A 24333-nucleotide genomic window follows, 5' to 3' on the forward strand; every position below is an offset into this window, starting at 1 on the left:
AGAAGTTCTTTTGTTTCTAAGTTCTCTGAGCCTTGCAATTCTACGTTTGAAACGTATAATCTTTCTTCATATCCATAGGTTCGTTTTCCCTACGGTCTTTATTTTCTTGTACATATAAAAGCGTATGTTATTATTATTATTATTATTATTATTATTATTATTCATAACTGACCTTTTTTGTTTAATTTTCTTTCCTGTACGTGTATTTGCATTTTTGATCTGCTTGATATTACGCATGCGCCAACCCTCAGGACCTAAGCTCGTTCTTGCGGGCGTTAACTAAACAATTCATTGATTAGTTGACTGACTATAAATTTGGACGGCCATCCGTTGACATTCACAGCACTGAACCTACGTTGGTAAGTGGGTACCAATAATTAAAATATTTCAAAATATGGCAGACCTTCAACAACTTCCAGTAAGCGCCGAGAGACCATCCTCGTGTGATAACGTAGGCAGTTAAAGCATTTAGTCACAAAACTTTCTTCTTCTGTAGACCAGTAATTTGGTCGGGTAGGAGTGGTGACGCCTTCAGACAGGAGCAAATTGTTCTACACTACACATTGACTTGAAGGGGCACAATTTTACACAGTAAAGCGGTTTATTGTAGGACGTGTCATAAAGTTCACGTAGAAGCAGTCCTCCCAAATTTTGTGTGCTCCTGCCAAATTGAAAGCACTATCGAATATGTTCGCAAGCAGGTATTCGAGAGGAGAGGTAGGAGGCGGATAGAGTTAAAATGTTTGCGTTGCGCATCTTGAGCTTTCGAACGTGGCATTTCTGTGCGCGCACGTGTGTCCATGGGAGTACTTGCATTTGCCTCTTTCTCTTTGCTTGCGCACTTGCTTGCGTTTTTGTGCATGAATTTCGTTGTGCGTGTGTGTGTTTCCGTGAGTGAATCTACTTGCGCCTACCTGAGTACGTGTATGTAGCGTGTGGTACATTTCCGTGCATCTATGAGTGCATCCGCGCCTGCGTGCGCATGACTGACATGCATGCATGTGCGCGTGTGTACGCATGTGCGCGTTTATGCTCGTCAGCAGGTGTGTTTGCAAGCGTCTTTTTTCTGCATGTGCATGTGTGTGTGTGAATGCATGAACGTCTTTAATGTTTGCATGCACGTTAGTGCGTGAGCACGTCTGCAGTTTTGCACATAATGAGCAGTTTCTGCGTAAAATGTTTCCTCGCACCTTTTCTCCGACTTCGGTGAGGTCCCCAGCCGGCAGGCGAGCCATGTCGTTGAGCAGACCACAGGCATTCATCACTCGCATGTAGGGACCGTAATCGAGTGGTTTCCCAAACAGGATGTTGTCCCTTACCGTCATGTTGTAGATGCAGGCACTCTGTGGCACGAACGCCAGCTTCCCCTGCGTTAGTGGAAGCACCGGGAGGGGGTGGGGGAGAGGGCAGGTTAAGGCTGCAAAACGTTGGACAGCTCAGTGATGAAGAGCGCGTTGTAGCATTTGTGTCGCGTACTTTCTTCTTTGGGTTGTGTTTCTTATTGCGATGGCAATCATATGGACACTCCAGGCGCATTTCTGTCATCGCCGTCGTCGTTAGGTTTCGTATAAGTGAAATCGTGTGAGGGTGAGCCGGCGAACGTGGTTCATTCTCACGTGGGCGAGCGAGGAACACGGCCGGGATGCGTACCTTCTCCTGTCGCGCGCGAAGCAGTGGGGTCAGGCGAGGAAGGAGGGGCGTTCTTCTCCGGCGGCTGCTATACTCCGTTTGAGACATCAGGCGCAACGCTGTGGAGCCTAGAGACACTTTTTGCATTAACTACGTGCCCACTTAGAAATAGTTTGATGTTGTTGATCGTCATTGTGTGAAACTGTTCGTTATAGAGGCTCAGTATTGAATGAAAAACGCTTTAATACTTCGAAACAAACAAACTGTTGTTTATGGTTATCCAATGTGGTGTTCTCGATCGTTTTTTAATTGCGTTTGTTTTCGGGTTTTTTATTGGAAGGCCCATGCGGCAGCCTCACGTGCACGCTCGCGTGAGCATACGCCTTTAGCGTGCAGCGAGGCATTGCATGGAGGGAACGCGCGTAGTTATACATTTTCGTCCCCGCACTTCTTGCGTAGCTAACAGAGCGTTGCACCTGATGTCTGAAACGGAATATAGGGTGCCTCGATGTAGAGACGGTTGCCTCGATGCGTAGTGAAGACAACCTCGGTGTCTACTACAGCGTTGGCCACGTGAAACGCGGACGCCGTAGCAGGCGCCTGTGGCGGACGCCGTGAGGACGCGTTGCCGGCGCTCGTGAGTCTCGAAAGTGATCTGCGGTGTGGCCAAAGTGCGCGCCCGTGCGGGCATCATCTTTGTCATGTCTGGCATCCAAGAACTGGGCGGCGTAGACGTAGCGTCGAAAGAACGTTTATTCCTGCTACTTGGCAGGCAGCCAACAGGTTACATACTGCGCGGGGTGGGCCCGTGCGAGCGGTCTTTTAAAGCCAGCACGGGCTACCCGATAATAGATAGCCGGGCAGAGAGCATGCGCAGACAGCACGCGATAACACGCGTGCTTGGTTTCGCGCGCACACAACATCTCCTTCCTCCTAATGAGCACAAAGTCCTTTTGCCACATTATACAATGCAACTAATGCTATGGCTGATATCTGTCAGGAGGTCGCCGGTCCCTCTGTGGATAGCGTCGCTCCCCTGGAGGGTCGGTCGTTGCCGCAGGGGCCGCAGCTGGAAATGGCTCGTTGGCGCTCTCAGGATCTCTGAAATCTGGAATAAAATCTTCCGTGATGCTCTGCTTTGGGCTGTCGATGCTGAGCAGTAGCTGGTCTTGATGACGACGCCAAATGAGCACCCCATGATTCGTTCTAACGCGAACCTTGTATGAAACGGGGCCAGACTGCTGAATGATAGTGCCAGGGACCCATTTCTCAGGACCTCTGTAATTCCTCACGAGGACCTCATCATTGATGTTGAAAAGTCGCTCACGTGCCTTGCGTCGCACCATATCGGAGAGCTGTTGCTGAGCCACTCTTCCCCCGACAGAAGGCTTGACTGCGTCGAGTCTCGTGCGCAGTCGTCTACCTATGAAAAGGTTTGCTGGAGTTTCTCTTGTAGTCGCATGCGGCGTGTTGCGGTACGTCACCAGGAACGTCTGTAAGGTTGCCTGCAAGGAGTCTTGGGGTCGTCCTTTCCGCAACGCAGATTTCATTGTCTGTACAAATCTCTCCGCAAGGCCATTCGTGCTTGGATGGTACGCTGCACTCACGATATGACGACCACCGAAGCCTTTGACGAAGCTCTTGAATTCTTCGGAAACGAACTGTGGTCCGTTGTCGGTCACGATGGTCTCGGGTACGCCAAAACGCGAGAACAGGTCTTGGAGACACTGAATTGTGTGGTACGCCGTAGTCCTCTGCATGACATAAACTTCCGGCCATTTTGAGTGTGCGTCCACAGCAACAAGGAACATTTTGTCTTTCATGGGTCCAGCAAAATCCAAGTGAACTCTTTGCCACGGCGAAGTCGGCCATGACCATGGATGAAGCGGAGCCGGTGCTGGTTCGTTCCGTTGCTGTTGACACTCTTCACATTTCTTCACGTGTTGCTCTAGGTCCGCGTCGATACCAGGCCACCAGACGTAGCTCCTCGCGAGTTCTTTGCATCTTACGATACCGGGATGACCCTGATGAAGTTCCTCAAGCAAGAAGGCTCGGTGTTTTGAAGGCACAACTACTCTCATGCCGTACATTAAACACCCTTGATGAACTGTGAGCTCCAAACGCTTGTCGAAGAAATGTTTCAACTCCTTCTCAGCGACATGCGACGGCCAGCCAGCACTTGTGAAGTTCAGTACCTTGCTTAGTAATGGATCACGCCTCGTTTCACGAGCGATGTCTTGGCCTGTGACAGGCAGCGTTTCCAAACGAAGCGAATAAAAAATTTCGCTTTCTTCTTCTGATTGCTTTTCGCTGCTGTCGAGCGGCAAGCGCGATAAACAGTCTGCTTCCGCATTATCGGAAGATTTCTTGAATTCAAGAGCATAGTTGTAGGCTGACAGCGTCAGCGCCCAACGCTGCATGCGGGCAGCTGCCATCGCGGGAATGCCTGTTTTCGGGCCGAGAATTGTTTGCAGTGGTTTATGGTCAGTCACAAGCGTGAAGAACCTACCGTAGACGTAGAAGTGAAACTTCTTTACGCCGAATACGAGGGCAAGGGCTTCTTTCTCGATCTGACTATAGTTCTTTTCGGCACTTGACAAGGTGCGGGATGCGTAGGCAACCGGTCGAACTGATCCATTTATCATTTTCTGCGAAAGAACTGCGCCTATACCGTACTGAGATGCGTCGCAGGCAAGTTGAAGCGGTCGCTTCGGATCATAATGGGCAAGAACTGGAGGGGAAGCCATAGCTGCTTTTATCTCCGTGAAAGCAAGCTGGCATGACGCATCCCACGTCCACTCCGTTGTTTGCTTTAGCAGCCTGTACAACGGCTGTGCCAAAGTCGAGAGACGCTGAACAAACTTGCCGTAATAATTGACCATCCCAAGGAATGACTGCAGTTGCTGCTTGTCTTTTGGAGCAGGCGCATTTAGTAGTGCCAGTACCTTTTCAGGCGATGCGCAAACACCCTCGGCGTTGATGACGTGGCCCAGATAACGGAGCTCTCGTTGAAAGAACGAGCACTTATCGCGCCGGATGCGCACACCGCGTTCCTGCAATCTTGACAAGACGGCTTCCAAGTTACGGAAGTGCTCTCGCTTGGTCTTGCCTGTGACCAGGATGTCGTCAAGGTAGCAACTGACTCCTTCCAACCCTTTCAGTATGTTGTCCATAATTCTTTGAAATATGCTTGGGGCGGACGAAATGCCGAAAGCCAGACGGTTCATAGTATACAAGCCCTTATGCGTGTTTATCGTCAGTAGTTTCCGGGAGCCTTCCGCCATAACTACCTGCTGGTAGGCCCTACTCAGGTCTATCTTCGAAAATTCCTCCCCTCCTGCAAGCGCTGCGAGAAGGTCATCTATCCGAGGTAGCGGGTAGCGGTCTACTTCTAGACAGGGATTGACGGTGGTTTTATAATCGCCACACAGTCGGAGGCTTCCATCCCTCTTCACTACCGGTACCAAGGGCGTTGCGTATTCGCTTGTAGCAACAGGCGTTATGATGCCAAGCTTCTCCATTTTCACAAGTTCCGCTTCTACTGCACGTTGCAGAGCAAAGGGAACGCTTCTTGCCTTTACAAACTTCGGCTGTGACCCTTCGCGAAGGACAAGCTCGGCCTGCTCTTCCGTGATGGTACCTAGCTCATCCTTGAAAAGTTCGGAATGGCTTTCTAGCATGGCTTCCAGCTTTTCTTGCCAGTGCTTTGATATTTCTCGAGAGAGACCAAGGTGATTAAAAAAAACTAGGTTCTTCCAATCCAAACGAATATCTTGCAACCATTCTCTACCGAGGAGTGCCGGTCCTGTAGAGTCCACGACGTACAGGGGAAGCTCCACGCACTGGTCGTTGTGGCGCACGACGACTTTCGCCAGACCCTTCGGTTTTACTATGGCCCCAGTATACGTGCCCAGCTTTAACGATGCTGGCTGAAGTCGCTTACGTGGAAACAACCTCTGGAATTCGCGCCATGATATGACGGATACGGCTGCGCCGGTGTCAAGCTCCATCGTCAGTAGGACACCGTCAACGTTCACGGGTACAGTAAATGGGTCTGCGTTGAATGATTTAAGTGAGACAGACGACTCGTTTCGGACGGACGTGAGCATCTTCACACGTTTCCGGAGCTTTGCCTCCCTAGCTTTCTTTCCTTTCCTGCAGGCGCGTTGAATATGCCCTTTTCGGTTACAATTGTAACATGTATCGCCGATATGAGGGCATGCTTCGCTAGAGTGATTGGGTGACCCGCAACGGAAGCAGCTTGCCGACATCACAGACTGCTTTTCGCCTCGAACCTTATTCACTTCGTACGCCGGGGATGCGCTGTTATGCGTGAACGCCGCGCTAATCGTTGCAGTTTCCATGGCAAGAGCTCTATCTACGGCCTTTTGGAAGGTTAGCTTTTTGTCTTCCGTGAACAACACACGCTGAATGTCCTCGCGGAGCAGGCCGCAAACGAAACAGTCCCGGAGCGCTTCATCCAAGAAACTTCCAAATTCGCAACTCTGCACCAGCCTTCGAAGTTCCGCGACAAATTCGGTAATGGACTCACCGCTTCGCTGTGACCGCTTGTAAAATTTAGCACGCTCTGCGATGACAGACGACTGCGGTGCCAGGTGATCGCTCAGGAGTTTCAGGAGACTGTCAAACTCTCGTGACGACGGTGCGTCCGGTGCCGTCAGCGACTTGAGCAGCGCGTAGGTCTTCGCGCCGATGAGACTCAGGAACGCAGGAACCTTCTTTGCTACTGGAACATCGTTGACCAAAAGATAGGCTTTCAACCTTTCCTCGTACGAGCGCCAGTCACTCGTGGTCTCGTCGAAAGGTTCAATGTGGCCGATGTGACTCATGACTCACTTGGAAGTTTCAGCTGCCGTGATGCCAGTTTCATGAATTTCACCGCAGGGAAATCTTCGTGGCGGGAAGCTTTTACACAGAGGCCAGGTTCTTCACACTGCGAATTCCGTACGGCGGTCATCCCATCCTCGTCGCCAATATGTCATGTCTGGCATCCAAGAACTGGGCGGCGTAGACGTAGCGTCGAAAGAACGTTTATTCCTGCTACTTGGCAGGCAGCCAACAGGTTACATACTGCGCGGGGTGGGCCCGTGCGAGCGGTCTTTTAAAGCCAGCACGGGCTACCCGATAATAGATAGCCGGGCAGAGAGCATGCGCAGACAGCACGCGATAACACGCGTGCTTGGTTTCGCGCGCACACAACAATCTTCAAAGCGATTTGCGATATTTCCAGAGTACGTGTAGTGATGGTAGCTTCGTATGCGCTGTGCTCTCGGCGTTTTGTTTGCTTCGAAGCGAGAGATGCACAAAAATCAATTCGCTTGCTGCTGCGCGATTCCTCACACCAGAATTTTGAAAGCGAGTTTCCGCGCTCATTGGGCGAGATGTCATCATGTTTTCCTGTGCACGTGTAATGCGGTGCTCGTTATTTTAGTTCAAGCACGCGAGCGGGCTCGTTGGTATGAATCCATGATAGAATGTGTCAGCGTCACTGAAAGAGGGCGTAGAAAGTAGCATACACAAAAGGACAGCGCCGTCTCTTTGTGTGTGTTTCTTTCTACGTCCTCGTTAAGTCACGTTAACACATTCTATCATTGTTAATTTAGTTAGTATGCGAATGTTTTCAAGTTTATAGCGTCGACAAAACTGCTATTCTTACTACGTACAGCTATCTACTAATTTCTTATCCCAATCGGTGCTTCGCCTTTCGGGCAGAACTGAGAATTTTTTGTGTGCGCTGCTCCCTCCTTTCTGAAGATAATCATTAGTGGCAATATGAACAGTTGAAAAGCGCTCACAAAACGCGCTATGAAAAAGGACTGCGCTCTTCCAGCAGCTATCCCGCTGTGCACTTTGTCTACTCTGTTCTTGGGTTCTTTTGCGCTAATAACAGGTTTTCCCCCAGTGAAATAGTACCATAAGTAGAACCTATGCGAGGGACGATGACCAAGACGGACACGATGATCTAAACCAGCCCTTCACGGCCAGCGAGCTCGAAGACTCCATACGCAGAATGAACACCCGTTGCGCACCAGCGGTTGATGGAATCACGGCCGCGCACATCCAAAACCTTACCGAAGGATGCAAAAATACTCTTCTGGCGGAGTTTAACCGTATATGGAAAGAAGCAACTCTCCCACGAGAATGGCGCCACTCTAATCTCAAGCCTATTCCGAAACCGAGCAAACCACCGAACTGCCTGCGAAACTCAAGACCAGTTTCGCTCACGTCATGTCTGTGCAAACTTTTGAGAGCATGGTGAACCCAAGGTTAATATGGTGGTTGGAGGTAAATTGTCTTCTGCCTCACACTCAGCACGGTTTCCGCCCTGGTCTTTCTACTCGGGATATTATGATCCGCCTAAAAGAGGACGTGCTCGACGTCTCGTCCTGTGTGTCCTCGCATAGCTGTTGGGGTGGACATCAGGAACGTTTTCGATAGCATTCCCCACGGCTCTATCATGCAGGTGATACAAGAAATGGGCATCAAAGGCAACATGCATAACTTTATATCTGCGTTCCTGAAAGACAGAACGTTTCAAATTCATGTTGGCAGCGACTTCAGCTCCTATCATCATAACGGGGTTGGAGTCCCACAGGTAGCCGTAATCACTCCAACATTATTCAACATCGTCTTAGCAGCTCTTCCTGCAAAACTAGAGGCAATCACAAGCATTGAGCACGCTACCAACGCAGATGATGTGACGCTGTGGACTACGCGAGGTTCCCTAGGAGAACAAGAGGAGACCCTGCAGACGGCGTTGAATACCATAGAGAGCTTCACGAGGGAGATAGGGCTTACACTAGCACCGGAGAAGACCGAGTTTGTCGTTATCCATGGTGAAAAAAGGTCAAAGTCAATGGTCGAGGGAAAAGCCAGCGTCCATGTCTCGATCGGACAGGCACCGATTCTAAAGATGCAGGTCATCCGCATACTCGGAATGTTTTTAGACGAGCAGTGTATATCTATAACGTGGTACAATCAAACAGTAAAGGTCACCAAGCAGTTCACTCAAATCCTCCGCAGGATTTCCAAGCGCACAAGGGGCGTTCAAGAAAAAGAAATGAGACACTTTGTGCAGGCTTTCCTGCATTCTCGCATGTATTTATGGCGCCCCTTTTCACCCCATCACACAAACACAGCTACATTCTCTGGAACGCCTCAACAACGAGGCAAGGAGGGTAATGACAGGATTGCCAAAGTACACGCCACTCCCTGCCCTCAAGAGCTCCAGCACTTTGGGTGACATTGCTGATCTTATTTCAATGCACGGGCATACTCATATAACACGCCTCAAGTCCACAAACGCAGGAAGGGCCACATTGGTTAAAATTGGGCATGACATCTCTAACCTTCCGGCGCGTACGGATATCTCGCCCTTGGGAGCACGTGCCAATTGCGGATCCCATGCCACTGCCGAAGAGCATGGGACAATATCAATTGTGAAGAAGACAGGCCGACGCCAAAGGCCATAAGAAATATACGCAACAACTACGTGTGTGGGGCAACGACAACTCTGGCAGCTGCCATATAGTCTACGTGGATGCTTCTATCGGTGGACCAGAGGAGGAGCCCGTGTTCACTACGGCGTGGACAAATATAGAAGCAACCTAATGGGGTAGTAAACTCCACCTCACCAGACATGTCGTTCCGAGCTCTACGGCAGAACTGTATGCCATCCTAGATTTTGCCAAGCATGCTGAACACACTGCCAACTAATTTCCAAGAGATGCTAAGCACCACTACAAAGTGTTTACGAACTCTCACAATGCCTTTAGAGCTTGCCAGGACACTCGCACAACCACTGCTGTGGTCCAACAACTCCGCCTCCACGTGGGTCGTCTGCGTGACCAAGGTCATGATTTTCAGTTACACTGGATCCCGTGGCACACGGGTGTACCAGGAAATGAACGGGCCCATCGACTAGCGCACGCCACGCTACTATCCGCGCTGTCGAAACCGCCCGAACGATTACTGAACAACGTACCTGAAGACACGGAAATAGACTGTCAGTGGTACGATCCCGTGGAAGCAATGGCCGAAGCCAAGCACCACCGACGCAGCTATCTCTTCACTACATCCAATTCCATGGACATTCCTCCCCTTCCCTCCCAGGCTGTTACTCGTCGACAGCAGGTTCTTCTCCGGCAGGTACAGACTAGCACCCACCTTACTCCCTTCCTCGTGCAGCATTTTCGCAGAAAGGAGGACCCTCGCGGCCTGGAATGTTCGCGCGCGGGTACCTGCAGCCCCTGCAACACCAGGGTGGACCTCGAACACCTAATCTAGGACTACCCGCTTCATTCTGGCCTACGGCAAAGGGCCCTTGCTTCGCTCCCAGCGGAGTGGCGACCAACCTCCCTACAGACCTGGGCGCTAGCGAGACACTGCAGTGCTGTGACTGCCAACGAGCTCTGGCGGTCACTCTACGAATTCTTGGATGATCCTGAGGCTCCAGCCACTGGGACCAGGCTTCTTCATCTCGAGCGTACCAGCGAAAGCATCAGACCCATTATGTAGATAATTAAGTCTCCAATTATTTACCTTACCTTCTCACTCCCGCCGCTCCCCAAGCCAATTCACCGCAGGCCTTTAAGGGCAAAAATGTGAACACGGACGTATAAATGACAAACCCTAGAATCGCCAACGCCTTTTTTCGTGCATCAATGTCCAAATGGAAATATAATTATACGCCTTAAATTCAATTAGCTGGGCAGTGTCTGAGAACTTCATCCTACCTTCGTTCAAAATAATACATGCATTATAAAACTTCGTGGTGAAGTTTAGGTTTCCAGGAAAACTTGTACACCTAGTGAACGTCTTCTTGCAGACTTTTCCAGCTAGGCGTTTTCCCCTGTATAAAGAAACAAAAAGTGAAGGGAACGCAACGTTACCAATAGCACCACATGTTCTTCGCATGCTTGTTGCAGCACGAGCGTCATGAGGTAAGTTTATATCGCTCTCTTGCGATTGCACGCATCACTGTAACACGACTGTAAATAACTAGCCGAAGTAGAAGTCCTATGTACGATGCATCATCTTATTTTCGATGTCGAGAACATGTCACCTTTCTTTGTGTCTACGATCGGATACATTTTTTTCTCATTCCTACACCTTCCTTAAGCGCCCATTCAGGAATGTCTTATGCAACCCAAGTCTGCGTTATTGTCACGCTCGTTCTGCGTTGTCAAGCTTACCCATGTTTTCCATTCACCAAGAACACAGCTCATTTCCGATTGAAGTGCAAGCAGCAGTGTGGACTTTCCACTGCCCACGGTTCCCACTACTCCCACCAATGACGCAGGCTCCAAACGCAGGTTGACGTCTCGGAGGGCCACATTTGGGCATGAGCCCCGAGGGGATTTCGCTCGCTCCCAGGCGAACGAGCAACCAGTCATGAACACCGATCCGTCTGAAAAAGCAAACAAACAAAAAATCAGATATCACACACAGACGGCAGTAAACATGATAAATTAGCCAAACATCTGTTTAGAAGGAGAGTGGCAGGGCGAAACAACATGTTTTTACAACATGGCCGGGCGAAATCGAATTTGTCAACAACTCGCAGCAAAGAGAACAGTTTGACGTAATAGTTCTGCGGAAACTCGCAAGGTGGAGAGAAGTAATGAGTAAAGGGAAAATCAGACATTCACCGGTTCGTAGCAGTTGCTACAAAGGGAACCCTTTACTTCCATTCTCCATTTTCCCTTTACTAATTACTTCTCTCCACCTTGCGGGTTTAAGCAGAACTATTACGTCAAACACTTGGATGTACGAAGCATATTGACCCTTCTACAGGTCAGGCATTGAATGTTTTCATAGTTACACGTAAGCACTTCTAAGCGAGATAAACGAATCATCGGCCCGAAAACAGCTAAAAACTTGTCACCGGAAATAAGAAAGCTGGTCTTACGTAGCGACTTCTTACGTGAGTCCGACCAAGTATGAGTGCAGTTAATTTTTGTTTGTGCGCAAGAAAGTAAATATGCTGTCGAGGGTCTGCGAAAGTCACGTCTTGTCGGAATGAATCACGGCGAGAACTATAAACGGACGCCGACCAAGGAGAACTTACTTAATTCGCCTTTCAGCCCGCTCACGGGAGCCTTCACAATGAAATATATATTCGCGAAATTACGTGCAAAATGCTCTCGTCTGTGCTGATTTCTGTAGATAGGATGCCGAGCGCGACATTTCGTCTTAGTGGCCTCTAATCAAAACGCAACATTGAGCTTTTATTTTTATTCATTTTTTACCCACAGTGCGGAAACAGCGTTACATTAGGGGGAGGGGGGCAGGTTAAACAGTATGCAACGTACATGGGAAAATGCTACAGATCAACACATAGCATGTAAGGAAGAAAAGTATTAGCTATAGTTATAGCAGATTCAAAGCGCACAAGTTGTGCATCGGTAATACAACAATAAAAAGGAAGCGGAAATTTTTATACACTTCAGGAGGGAAAAAATATGTCATTTGAAACAACTCTCACAGCGCCACCAGGCAAAGCATTCCATTCCTCAGCAGTTTTTGTAAAATAATAATTTTGTAAGCAACTCTGCATTGCAGGGCATTTATCAAAATTTCAACTTATGGGGCGCAATAACCTAAAACTATTCCAAACGGTTCTATTCAATTTCTGTAATCTGCCCACCGCGAGTGGTCAAAAACTTTTTTGGACCGCCCCCACTTCACCTGTCTGTCACACGACGTCACGAAAACCGCGACAGCTTCCCATCTGATACGACGTGACACGCTGATTATGCATGATTTGACAGAACAAAAAAAAATAGTTCTTTCCGATTCGACGCCTTTTTGCCATTAGCACGCGGCTATAGGTCAAAAGTTTTCGGGCTGCACCCACTTCACCTGCCTGTCACGCGACGTCACAAACCTGCAAAAACTCACCGCATCAAAGTGGCGTGTGCGCGTTGAAGATGCATTAATATGCAGAACGAAACTGAATTTTCTTCTGAATAGCCGCTGGCTGCCCCGTTCCGAAAGGAATAAAAATGGCTGCTGCCGATAGCTCAGGCACTGGCTACTCGCACCTGAGGCATAGCAGGCGTTGATTTGCGTATAATAATACTTTTTGCATGGCCGTGGAACGTTTTCGAGCCCTTTCGGCACATTTACGATCTCGTTCTGCCAACTATTCTTTGCTAAGAATCCCTTTTAGCATCATTCTTAAGATTCCGTTGTATGCCGCCGCGATTTTAGACCAGCCACCGCAAACTAAGTAAGGGTAAGCCGACCAATCGTAGACGCCGGCACCACCCTCTTCATTCGGTTATGGGTTTTCAGTGCGCTGGCTCGGCCTCATCAAATCCCTCATACTTGAGCGTGGTCCTAGCCTCTTGTCAGCCGATTAGATACGACAAGCCGCTTAGTGTAGGTAACGTTATTCGTTTTTAAGCTAACAAAAGTGGCCTCCTATGAACGAGCAGAGCATTTGATTGCTCTATTCAGACAACGCTACGGATGACCGCCCGATGCTTTCGTTGCCGGTTACGCAAATTTGACGTTAGGAGATTGTAATAAAAACATATTGGAACAGTTTTGCGTTATACGGCCTATTGTCTACGCGTTGTAACCAGTAATGCGGTAACAATAAATACTTGTTCTTTTGTATACCAATCCTCCAGTGGTATACCAAATAAAATCGGAACCTTCTTCGTCACCCTTTTATTGTATCCAGTTTCCATAGCCTCTGTAGAGCTGAAATGCACACCCTTGAGCTAAACTCTGCGGTCTCTCAAGCTGATAGCAGAATGATGTTTTTAACGTTTCATCAATTCACCTTTGCGCCATAAATAACATATAGCATCATCATATTCATCATCATCATCATCTTCTTCATCATCATCATCAATGTTCCATGCATAAGTCCCTGTAAATATTGGCAGTGCTACGCCAACAGAGCTACATTATCCTGCATAAATGTCGTGAATTCGTTGCAATGAATAAGGCGTGAAGCAAGTAAAAATGTAATACTTTCTCGACCTCGGGTCAATCTGCTCTTTGTCTGCGGCAAAGTTTGCTGTAACGCGGATACTGCAGTTTTTACCTGACACCCCAATACATGTTTGTAAATTTTAAATGTGGTATTATCTTCGAGCGGATCAGCGAACGAGAACCGGCGACGGAAGCTTCCGAGGACGCGTTGTCAGTCCTGACAGCAATGGCAGTGCTGCATCGGGAGCGCGTAAGGGCAGGGGCTGATTTCTCGTGCGGGGAATTGGGACGGCTTAGAAACTGAAAAAAAGAAAGACACCTAAGTACGGTATTCAATGGGGTCTTATTGCGATGACTGCCGCAGCGGGACTAAAATATATCGCCTACTACGAAATGAACCCACGCATGCAGCATATTAAGTTCCTATCCTGGGCGCCGCGTCAGCAGTAGAGAAGGGGTACGCAATACGTGAGACAGTATAGCGAAAGAGCTCCGCAACCATTTTGCTAACTGCCATACGTGTTTCCACTGCCGCTCTCGTTGGTCATAGTTTTCTGCGAAGTATTTGTGTCCTCAAAGTACAGTAAAACGACGACGAGAAGGGATTCGGCGTACACAACTTCTTTCTTCTGCCGACGGTCGGAAAGAATCAGGACGGGTACACGTGGGGCACTCGCTCTCATCATCCCTCTTTCTCTATCAAGTTCCCCTTCCCACTTCCTCTCCACTGACGACGCTTCACCGTGCTTTCTCAGGGGTTTGCAAAATTAGGCGTCATTTCCTTGTACAATTACTAATGCTGCTAGTAGTAATAGTTGCGCAAAAATACGCCTAGCACCGCATTTGGTGCCTAGCACGTGCGCCGATCCGAACGCCGACAGTGTCCATATCCGATGCACGGTGCCCATATTTTGGGAGTTGAGCTCGAAAGAAAATTTTCTCCGCCGATTGAAATGTCGAGACAAAAAGAAATATATATTTGTAGGCGAGCTACCTAAGATGGAGGAGCAGAAGAGTCCGGTTTGGACACGAACGCTTCAGCTGGGATGCAAAGTTAAAATATATTACGCCGTCTAAAATCAATAACTGCGCAGTTCTGAGTATTACTCATACCCTTGCACCATTTTTGAGCGGAGAGGTATGAGTTACAGACAGACTTCCACCGATATTCGCCTTTAAAGGTGTAAAAAACGATGCTGTTCAGCGCCAAGCACGAGGGTCATGCGTGCTATGACCTTGCAAAAAGACGAAGCATGGCGAAAAGTAAGTCCGAAGAATAAGTGCCAGCGGCGGCAGCCGCAAAATTGATCGACACTGCCCACTATATAATAAAAGGAGTTGAGCCCGAAAGGCGACGCATGATTGCGATATGAAATTAGTCGACAGCCGTACAGATTAGTGATAGTACTTATATCGGCCGAATAAACTCGTAAACATAGGTGTACTAACTGAATGAAGAAGCAAGCACAAACAATATGAGCCAATCTCAATCAATGATCGTGGAAACTCAGTCTCAAAACAATGCAGTGACGAAGCGTGGCAGCACCAGCGAGTGAACTGAGCTTCCTGCTGCCTCTCGAATCAACGCGAACTGAGTCCCTGTCGCAGATGGCGTTGGTACGGAGGCCCGGGTGTGCGCGTGCGGCCACCTGTAGTGGAACGCGCACCCCTTCCCTACTCTCCCCGTGAAGCCTTGCTAGAAACGGAAGACGGCGCTTCCTCCGCGCCTTCCTTCGTTGCGTGCACGAGACTGAGCCGCGATCTCCCGTTTAGCATCGCACGCCTTGCCTCGCACATGCAGCATGCGGGGCGCGGCGAAGATTGCATCCTTTGACGTTTTACGGAAATTCCAGGCGATGGCAGCGGCGACGCAGGCAGCAGAAATGCGCCTCGGGTGTCTATATAATTGCTATTGCAGTAAAAGTGAAAGCAGCAACTGATGGAGGTGCGCTTGCGGTTCTTTGATACGGCGAATATCGCTTGCTGCTGACGATGACGTTGCAAGAACCACCTCAACTATGCCGCAACGGAACGAGGGCATCGAGAAGACGCCTCGACTTTAAGTAGACGCCGCCTCATGAAATCCCGAAGATGCGAAGCCACTGCAACGAGACAGCACCACGAAGCTGTGATCCGACAGCACGGCCTAACCGCAACGCAAGGCCCGTCGACCTCGACGTGCTTCACCACGAACGTGAATTAACCGCTCCAGTTTGGCAGCGGAATCGACTACTCCGTCATCAGTGGATCATTTGCAACGCAATTTAGGAAAGTCGAAAATGCATGGAAGGCACTCAGGTTCAGACAGCAGATGGACACCTGATAACACCGATTTGTTGTCCTCCAACAGTGCTCGCGAGACGTAAGCCTCGGCATGTACTTACTCATGCGAGGAGAGCAGAATCCTGCGACCATCGACTTCAGGAAATGTTACACGAATTGTTCGGTGTGAAATTCAAGCACTGTCAATGCCACACTTTTATTGCAAAAGTAATTATATGGGCACTCCAGGCGCATTTTCGCCCGCGCCAGTGGTGTCCCTTGACGTTCCGTATAAATTCCAAGGGCGATAACACCGTCGCCGTGCGTCGTATGCTGCACATACGTGTGAATGCACGCGAACGAGGGAAGCAGACGACCGCGGCTCAATCGCGCGCGCGCGCAGGAAGGAAGCAGAGACCAAACGTGCTCTGTCCCGTCGCGCGAAAGGCTGGAGGGAGTGGCAGGTAGGGCGGGCGGGCCTTAGCGCATTAGTCGCGCAACGTTCGTGCGTAGGATGACTGCACACCACTTTAGAACAGAAAGCGGGCGGACTGCACCGTGAACCACGTAGTCGTCGCCTTCCACTGATGGCTAGGAAATTTAACGATAAGCGCATGCGTTACACTTTGGCGATACTTTAAAATCATCCCATTGCTGACGAGGTCTCCTTGCCGGGTCAGCCGTCTCTTGCTGGTGGTAGCAGCGCGTGTCTCATTTCACATACCCGTTTCATGCGTGGTAACACTGGGTCCATACAAGACCGTCAAGGCGCTGACACCAAATATTCCACACAGTGTGCCACTGAGACCATTTTATCATAACCGGCTGACAACGACGCAACCGACGGATGCGAGTTGTCGTCCCGCGACGGGCTCTCTTGTCGACGGCACCGACAAAATCAGCGTGCGGACCATGATCGCTCGACCGAACGCCAGGCGATCGGCCGTCGAACTGACAACACGATACCCGCAGCGCCTTGAGTTGAAACATGCCTTTGAAATTGAAAAGCCCAAGCTCCAGTTCTCTCAAGCCATGCACATAAAGTTTGAGCCAATATTGATCCTGGTTAGCAAAGGTTGGGTTAGGCCTGACCCCATCGAGTTCGTGCACGCGCTACAGATAGACGTGAACTTCAAAATGAGCAGTTACAGCTATGGAAACTGCTTCTATAGTTCAGTTTTGCCACTATACTGATTAGACAAAAACTATTGCTTGCTTCGCACGGTGCTGCAGAATAAGCGGCAAGCGGCGACACAGCTCTGTGCCAATACGTGTATGAAGGTCACGGTTCCCTAAGGCTGCCGGTGCATTTGCTACATAGATGGGTGTGTGAGTAAGTATTGTTAAGTTGACGCATTTATAATTACAAAGAAGAACTGCTTACCTCTGAATCTAACGACAAACAAGAGAAAGTGCTTTCGGTACCGTAGCATAAACCACCTCCTTGGATTTACCGATGGTGTCAGCGACGACATCCGCGTTTTCGCGCGAGAACTACACGGCCTATAAGTGATCGCTCATGCCGAGCACAGATTTCTCTAACGATGACTTGTGGCAGGCGCAAACTGGAGGGCTGATGATGTTAAAGAAAAACAAAAATCAGTAATTAAAGCCCGTATAGTATATGTGAATGGATCACTTTTGCCATCGTTTGAGTGACTCGGGCGCTCATATTGACTGGTCTCCAGGTGAAACAACGCGGCTGATATGAGCAGATATCTATGTTTTGCTACGTTTTGGCATTATTTCATGTCAGTGATGCACCTTTTCTACAGTATCCGAAGCTAACATCCGTCAGTGGCTGTAGATGTCGATGTAAACGAATACACCGCTTTGGCAAATCCGATGCGCAAGGCTGCATTCGAAGATTTCTTCAATTTGCGAAATGTCTAATGATCGCGTAAAAGGAATACAAAAAGTGAGGTGCAAGACCAGACGTCACCGGCACCAAACTCCAGGGCAGCCGCGTCGGCAGACGGAGCTTAGCGCGCCTTTATCGGCCGCGATGCTTGCTGAACAGCGCACTCAGGCCTGATCACCTAGAAGGTATTGAGTGCTACATGATTTCCAAAAGTGACATGCAGCCCCGGAATAAGCATTATTAATTATTCGTGATCCGCAGAGTCTGCAACAGACGCACACACTACATGGACGCAGTTAGCCAAATGAACCAGCGAAAACCCCAGCACCCTTCCAAAACTTTTCCAGTGGCATGCAGCAGAGGGCAGCACACGAACGTGAAAAAGGCGTGTGCAGTTCGCAGCCGGTCACTAGCAAAACGCATGAAACTTCGTTAAGCAGCGACACTCTCCTCCTCCGCCTTCAATCTCCCTTGTTTCTCTTCCCTTTCGTGCTCTGCTACCGTGGCGCCTCCTACAACGCTTGAGCTTTGCAGGCGATATTTTGCAGTGAACGCACGCGTAGCAAGGCGGTGCGCTGTTAAGCGTTCGCATTCGCTTTCTAGCTCCGAGTCAATGCGTGTACATGATAGAATTTCTATACGCAGGGTTATACAAATTGAGAGACGGCAGCTTCTTTTTTTGTGTGTTTTGATAACTATTTTACCAGCAGAGCTGTTCAAGGGCTAATTAAGCTTGAGTTCCATCGCTGCCCGGCGACCGCTCAAAGCTGGGAGCAGCTGTGCAAATGGGAGCGAAGAGGACGAAATGCGGTGAAAGACGGAGAGGCAACAGCTAGGAGCGCGCGTCGCGGCGCTGTTGTTTCGATGAGGAGGCGAGCAGTGAGGGGTTAACTGCGCCTGGCAATGGCATGTGCTCTGCCGTGCCCGTGCACTCGCAGTTGAGAAACGCGGCGTGCGGCGGCGCGACCAGATTCCGATCAGTGTCCGATCCAGCTATAATATAGGCAGACCTCGGAAGGTGCTCCCTCCCGAAGAGACGCGATCGTGAGGAGGAGGGCTGACCAATGATAGCCCACGCAGGGAGCGAAGAGGAGAGGCGTTTGTGTGCGACGCGCCGTTTAAAAAATGGCTGTGGCTTAGGTAAGGTTAAGCCCAGGATGCGAAGCATACTAGCCTTTATTTTAGTTGTTGAACCACTGTTTAGCCTGGTGAACTGCTGTTGCTTGGCTATATTTGGTTCGGCTAGACGAAGAAACAACTCATGCATTACTGCTTCGCCTTCAAGAGTGGAACGCGACAGCGTTCCCGTCGACCCGCCAAGGGGTGTAAGACAATGGGCTACAGGGCAGCGACTACGCGCCCCGCATTGGACGCGGTGAGCGTCGAGCAAAGGAGCGTTCGGTGCGGCAACGAAATGTGCGCCTGAGCAAGAGACGCACGCCTTAGAAACAGCTCGTTTCTAAGGCAACACCGCATTCACTAGAGGCGCTTTTGTACCGCTTTGAAGCATCGTACTCGTGGCTCAGTGGTAGCGTCTCCGTCCCACACTCCGGAGACCCTGGTTCAATTCCCACCCAGCCCGTCTTGCAAGAGTTGAGCCAAAGCCACTTCTCCTCTGTCGTGCCGTCACGGTGTGACGTGGTTTCAAGGCGACACCGGCGCGCCTGAGGAGCTGGGTTGAGCTCTCGTAATATGCTTCGCATAAAAGATAGAATGCGCTCGTCCCGTGCGCCAGCGGGAGCTTGCACGAGAATTCGGTCAAGGGATCGGCGGCGGCACCGGTGGTCGCCTACCCCGCCGCCGGAGTTTATGCAACATGGAGGCAGCTGTTGCTGCTTGAGCGACACAGCTGCTTGCCGACATTGCAGCCTACCGCTGCCACTAGCTTAGCGGTTCATGTCCGTCACCCCGTACGTCCTCCAAATGTAGTTCGCAGTGGGTGCTCTTCGATTTGAAGTATCCCACTGGCTCAGGACTGTCCGAGTAGAAGCGTGCACCAATGCTGATTGGCTATCTCTACTGCTTTCTTGGCCGTCATTACCACGTGAAATTAGTGCACTACAGGGCCGACCCGGGGTCGAGGTGAAGCAGTCTTTATGCACTCCACATACGTGAACCAATCCGAAATATAGTACAATACCGGGCACAGCCGCGGAGGAAATGAAGCAGGCTATAAGCACTCGCCATGCGTGGGCCGATCCCCAAGATAGTGCAATACCGGACTGCCCCGCTGCGTAGGTTCATTTCGCCATTAAGGGTCCCACATACACAGCTTCACTTGTCATCCTTCTTCACAGAGTGGAAAGCACCGAACTTTTTTAAGGGGTGCCTAAATAAGCGCTAACGCCGTACCATTACGACTCTGAATATATCGCTTCCGCTACGTTAAGGTGTGCAATATTTGTCAAGCGCGTTACGCACTATTTTGTCGCAAAGGTTGTAAATAACACGTTTAATATCGAATTCCAACATCCTGGCCTCCAGCAGGCCCTCAGCTGCCTATGTATATCACGCCCTCCTTACCATGTGAATTCGCAGCGCGTATCAGCTATGATACACAAAGTCTGGCGCAGGGCACGATCACTGTTCTGAAGGTTCGAAACGTGCGTGCTTGCCAATCTCATAAGCATGCGCAAAGGCTCAGAGGTAGGCAGTGCCATTATGTTTCTCGTGCCTCAAATTCGACAGCAATAGGCGCGGCCGATCATCGAGCCGGGATTCTGCGTACATAGGAAATGAAATCATCTTGGGTGGTAGCACGAAGCGACACGGACACAGACAAGAAGCAGACAGGACGAGCGCTAACTCTCAACTAAATTTGTATTGAAACGAAGAACACGCACACACATACTATATATATATATATATATATATATATATATATATATATATATATATATATATATATATATATATATATATATATATATATATATATATGTATATATATGTGGGATTGCAAACAACCGCAGCATAAGAACATGACAACGTACAAAGACATCAGTTAAACATATTAGGAAGTAGGGAAGTCAAAAACAGGAAAGAGAAAAGACGCTACTTCAGATTAACACACGTGTTGAGAAGATACTGAAATTCGCATCGGAAAGATAAGCTGCTATCTAAAAAACTATAATGTTGGGAAGATTATTACTTTTGCGTTTTTGAATAGGTTTTATATTGAAGTACTCTGTCGTATGCCTTACTAAAATCTAAAAAAAGGGCGTCGATTTGACCGTTACTCTCTATGGTTTTCGGGAATGTATCACTTGCAGTTAACAGTTGTGTTGTAGATAAATAGCCTTTTCTAAATCTACGCTGGCAATCTCTTAATGTAGAACTTCTTTCTAAAATTCTGGTGATATGATTGGCGATGACATGCTCAATTAGTTTTCAGCATGACGAAAGTAATGATATTGGGCGATCATTTTTTACCGACAAGGGATTGCCCTTTTGAAAAATTGGCACGAATCTAGCTGTCCTCCAGTCGTTTGGCATTTGAGCAGCTAACAAAGAAGCTCTAAACAGTATAAAAAGAAATCTACCAATAACTCAGCATAACGCTTAAGAAATACACCTGGCAGTTCATCTGGGCCGCACGATTTCTTTGTCTTGAAGTTTAATAGCATTTAGACCATACCACTGTATGAAACGAAGTTCGCTTTCTGAGGCTGAAAAACAATACAGACAGACCCACGTTTGATCCGGAAAAGACCCTGTGAAAGTACTTGTCAAAATGTTCAGCGATCTCATTCCTGCCTTTGTTAGTAGTTCCGTCAACCACTATTTAATTTACATCCCCCTAATTGTCCCTTAAGTACCCCCAAAATTTTTTCAGTGCATTTATCGTGAAACCAGGTCGTACTGTTTTAAAGTAGTAATCTTTCTAACTATGAACCGCTGATGCCTATTTGCTTTTATTGCACTGGTAAGTTGTGGCAAAGCGCGCTTCTTTTTGTGTCTCTGGTTGACGCGTACGACATGCTGCCACAGAGAGAGAGAGAGAGAAAGAGAAAGAAAGAGAGATGGCACCCCAGAAGTCCTGACAACCAACAGAAGAACTGCTTTTACGGTGCAGCTTGCACACGCGTTCGTACATAAAGCCAGATACGACACCGCAGGACAACCACCTACCACCCGCAGACGAATAATTTTAGAAAACGCCTGAATAAGACCCTCGCTGACATGTTATCCATACAAGTCGATGTCGATAATACGGTTTCGGATGCGGACGTTCCCTGGTTAACCTTCGCTCACCACGCAGCTGTGCAAAACAGGAACGCCGATCACGCCATTGAAACTGGTTCACGGAAGAAACCTGATGACGAATCGCGACGCCATGCTGTCACACGTTACCGACCATAGGAATCCGTGACGTCGCAGCCTATGTGCAGCGCGGCGAAGAAGCACACCAACTTCCCCACCTGCACATCAAGGGTCATACAATGGACGGCCAGCCGACACCACAATCTCCGCCGAGTGAAGCAGGAACACCAGCCCGGTGGCTGTGTGTGCGTTTGGACTCCAATACACCGCTGAGGACTAAGTGAGAGACTGTTGTGACTCTATTTCGGTCCCTAAAAGATCATCGCACCTGTTGGCACCCTGGACTATGAGGTCGTGCCATAGGCCATTTCGAAACACATCGGTGCCGTGGACCTCCCGAGGTCATACACGTGGTGCATCTTAGGGCTTTCTACGCCAGCTCACGAACTGACGCGCTTTGTTTCTTTGTTGTTGTTTGTTTCTTTGAGTCTGCAGTCCCATGCTACAAACTCTTGTGCAGCGACGGTTCTCGAATGTACCTATTCGCTTGGGTCCCACGATGCTTCCTCGAAGGACTGCCCCAGAATGAAGAAGGAAAAGGTGATCTTGAAGCAGAGGTATCGTCGAGAAGCTGTTGCGGCCATCAGAAAGCGACGCTCCCGGCGCCGTCGTACTTCTAAGTACGCTGATGCCGCTGTGAAGAGTACGCCCAATCCGACAACACCTCCTCCTCTGCCCCCTAGGCCTGGGACAATTCAATCTATATTGACACGTGTACTTGTCTTTATCGGGCGACAAGTTTTGTCGCCTAACAAATGTTATCGCACAGCGGGGGACGCGCCTGCATGTATCCGAAGTTTCTGGAAAGTTATCGATGCTTCTATCCGCTGTCTGTTGTCGCCGGACGTTGTGTTATCTGATTTCATCGCTTGACACGAACGGTGTAGAACATTTTAGAAGGCATGCGGGTCCCAACGTTTAATCTGGAACATTCGATGATTGCTGTATAAAAGTCGACGCGCTTGACCCGCTGATCAGATTTTCGACGATCGCCGACTGTGTTCGCCGCTTTCGTTGTGCTATAAGTGTAGCCTGTTTTGTGGGCACAGTTTCGCCCAATAAAAGCTACTTTTGTATTCCACCGTACTGCTTCTTTCTTCGCCGTCACTACCACGTGACAATATCTAACAAGGTCATGGTGGAGAACAATACAACCTGGTCTACACTACTAAAGCACCAGCCAAAGCCATAACAACTGCGGTAGTCACAGCCGATGACAGAGCTGATGCCACAGCCGGAGCCGGAGCTACGTCAAATGATACAGCTGCGCATGGCTGTAGAGTGCGTGGGTTCCTGACAAACTGCCCGAAGAAGACCGGCAAGTGGGTATGATGCTCCGGTCTCTGATGAATACTTTTCAAATGCTCTTAAATAACCTGCACACTCTGTCAGCGCGAAGTGCAATGCAAGTGCTGGATGCTCTCAATTCAGTACTTACAACTCTTGAGTAAGCATCATGGCTCATCCAGATCATTATATTCGAACTGAAGTCAGAACGGCGGGGGTTTAGCTTAAAAATATACGGCCACGCATTGGAATGTGCTACTGGCGCCCACCGGCTCCTCGGTCTTCACTGGTGACTTGAACGTGCATCACCAGCTATGAAGCACCAAGATTAGTTTAGATAAGACAGCAGAATGAGGGCATCCTAACGTATCGACGGAGCACTTGCTTTGACGAACATTGTTTAACTGCGCGAGCAAACGAACCACAAAGACAGCGAGGGACAAGGACGGGCGCAGACTTGCAACTAAAGTTTATTCTACAAGGTACACATATAAATACACACCCGACATACATCACTGCGCGTGCGCGAAAAAAAAAGGAAAGGTAAAAGAAAAGTAAAACCTTGTATATGCGAAACGCGACCTACATACGCTCGTCAATAAACCTAATCTCACTGGTATGTAAATAAACTGAGGTGTCACTGACACATTGTTGTCCCTTCTTTTTAATATGGTACGCCTCGAGTAGCTCTCTGGCTCGGCTATCTAAAAGTGTAACCTGTTTAACTATAACTTCCAAGGGTGCGGAACTAAGCACTCCATTTCCCACGTGGCTTGCAGTGTTGGAGTAGTATACCAGATACCTCTATCATGCGGCAAAGTTTACATTGGCCACACAGGAAGGTGTGTGAATGTGCGCTTGCGTGAGCACGAATTGTCTATTAGAAATAAAACGAATGGGCACCTGCCTGTCCACTGCCTGGCGTGCACGTGCAAGCCGATCATGAAGGAAACAAAGATTTTGTGCCGCTGCCGAGATAGCCGAGCCAGAGAGCTACTCGA

The 24333-nt window shown here is 49.1% G+C and overlaps 1 protein-coding gene across 1 annotated transcript in view; it reads right to left on the bottom strand.

The window, feature by feature from the left end:
* Window positions 1–14147, bottom strand: part of LOC139047899 (ATP-binding cassette sub-family C member 2-like) — a 179515-nt gene extending 165368 nt beyond the window's left edge. Inside the window, exons 1-2 of the mRNA XM_070522076.1 lie at window positions 14111–14147; window positions 10845–11059 (exon numbers count right to left, since the gene is read on the bottom strand). Of these exons, the coding sequence (XP_070378177.1) occupies window positions 10845–11059; window positions 14111–14147 (252 nt within the window). The remainder of the gene's footprint in view (window positions 1–10844; window positions 11060–14110) is intronic.
* Window positions 14148–24333: the final 10186 nt, after the last annotated feature.

The sequence above is a fragment of the Dermacentor albipictus genome, chromosome 7 (assembly GCF_038994185.2).
Source record: "Dermacentor albipictus isolate Rhodes 1998 colony chromosome 7, USDA_Dalb.pri_finalv2, whole genome shotgun sequence".
NCBI lineage: Eukaryota > Metazoa > Arthropoda > Arachnida > Ixodida > Ixodidae > Dermacentor > Dermacentor albipictus.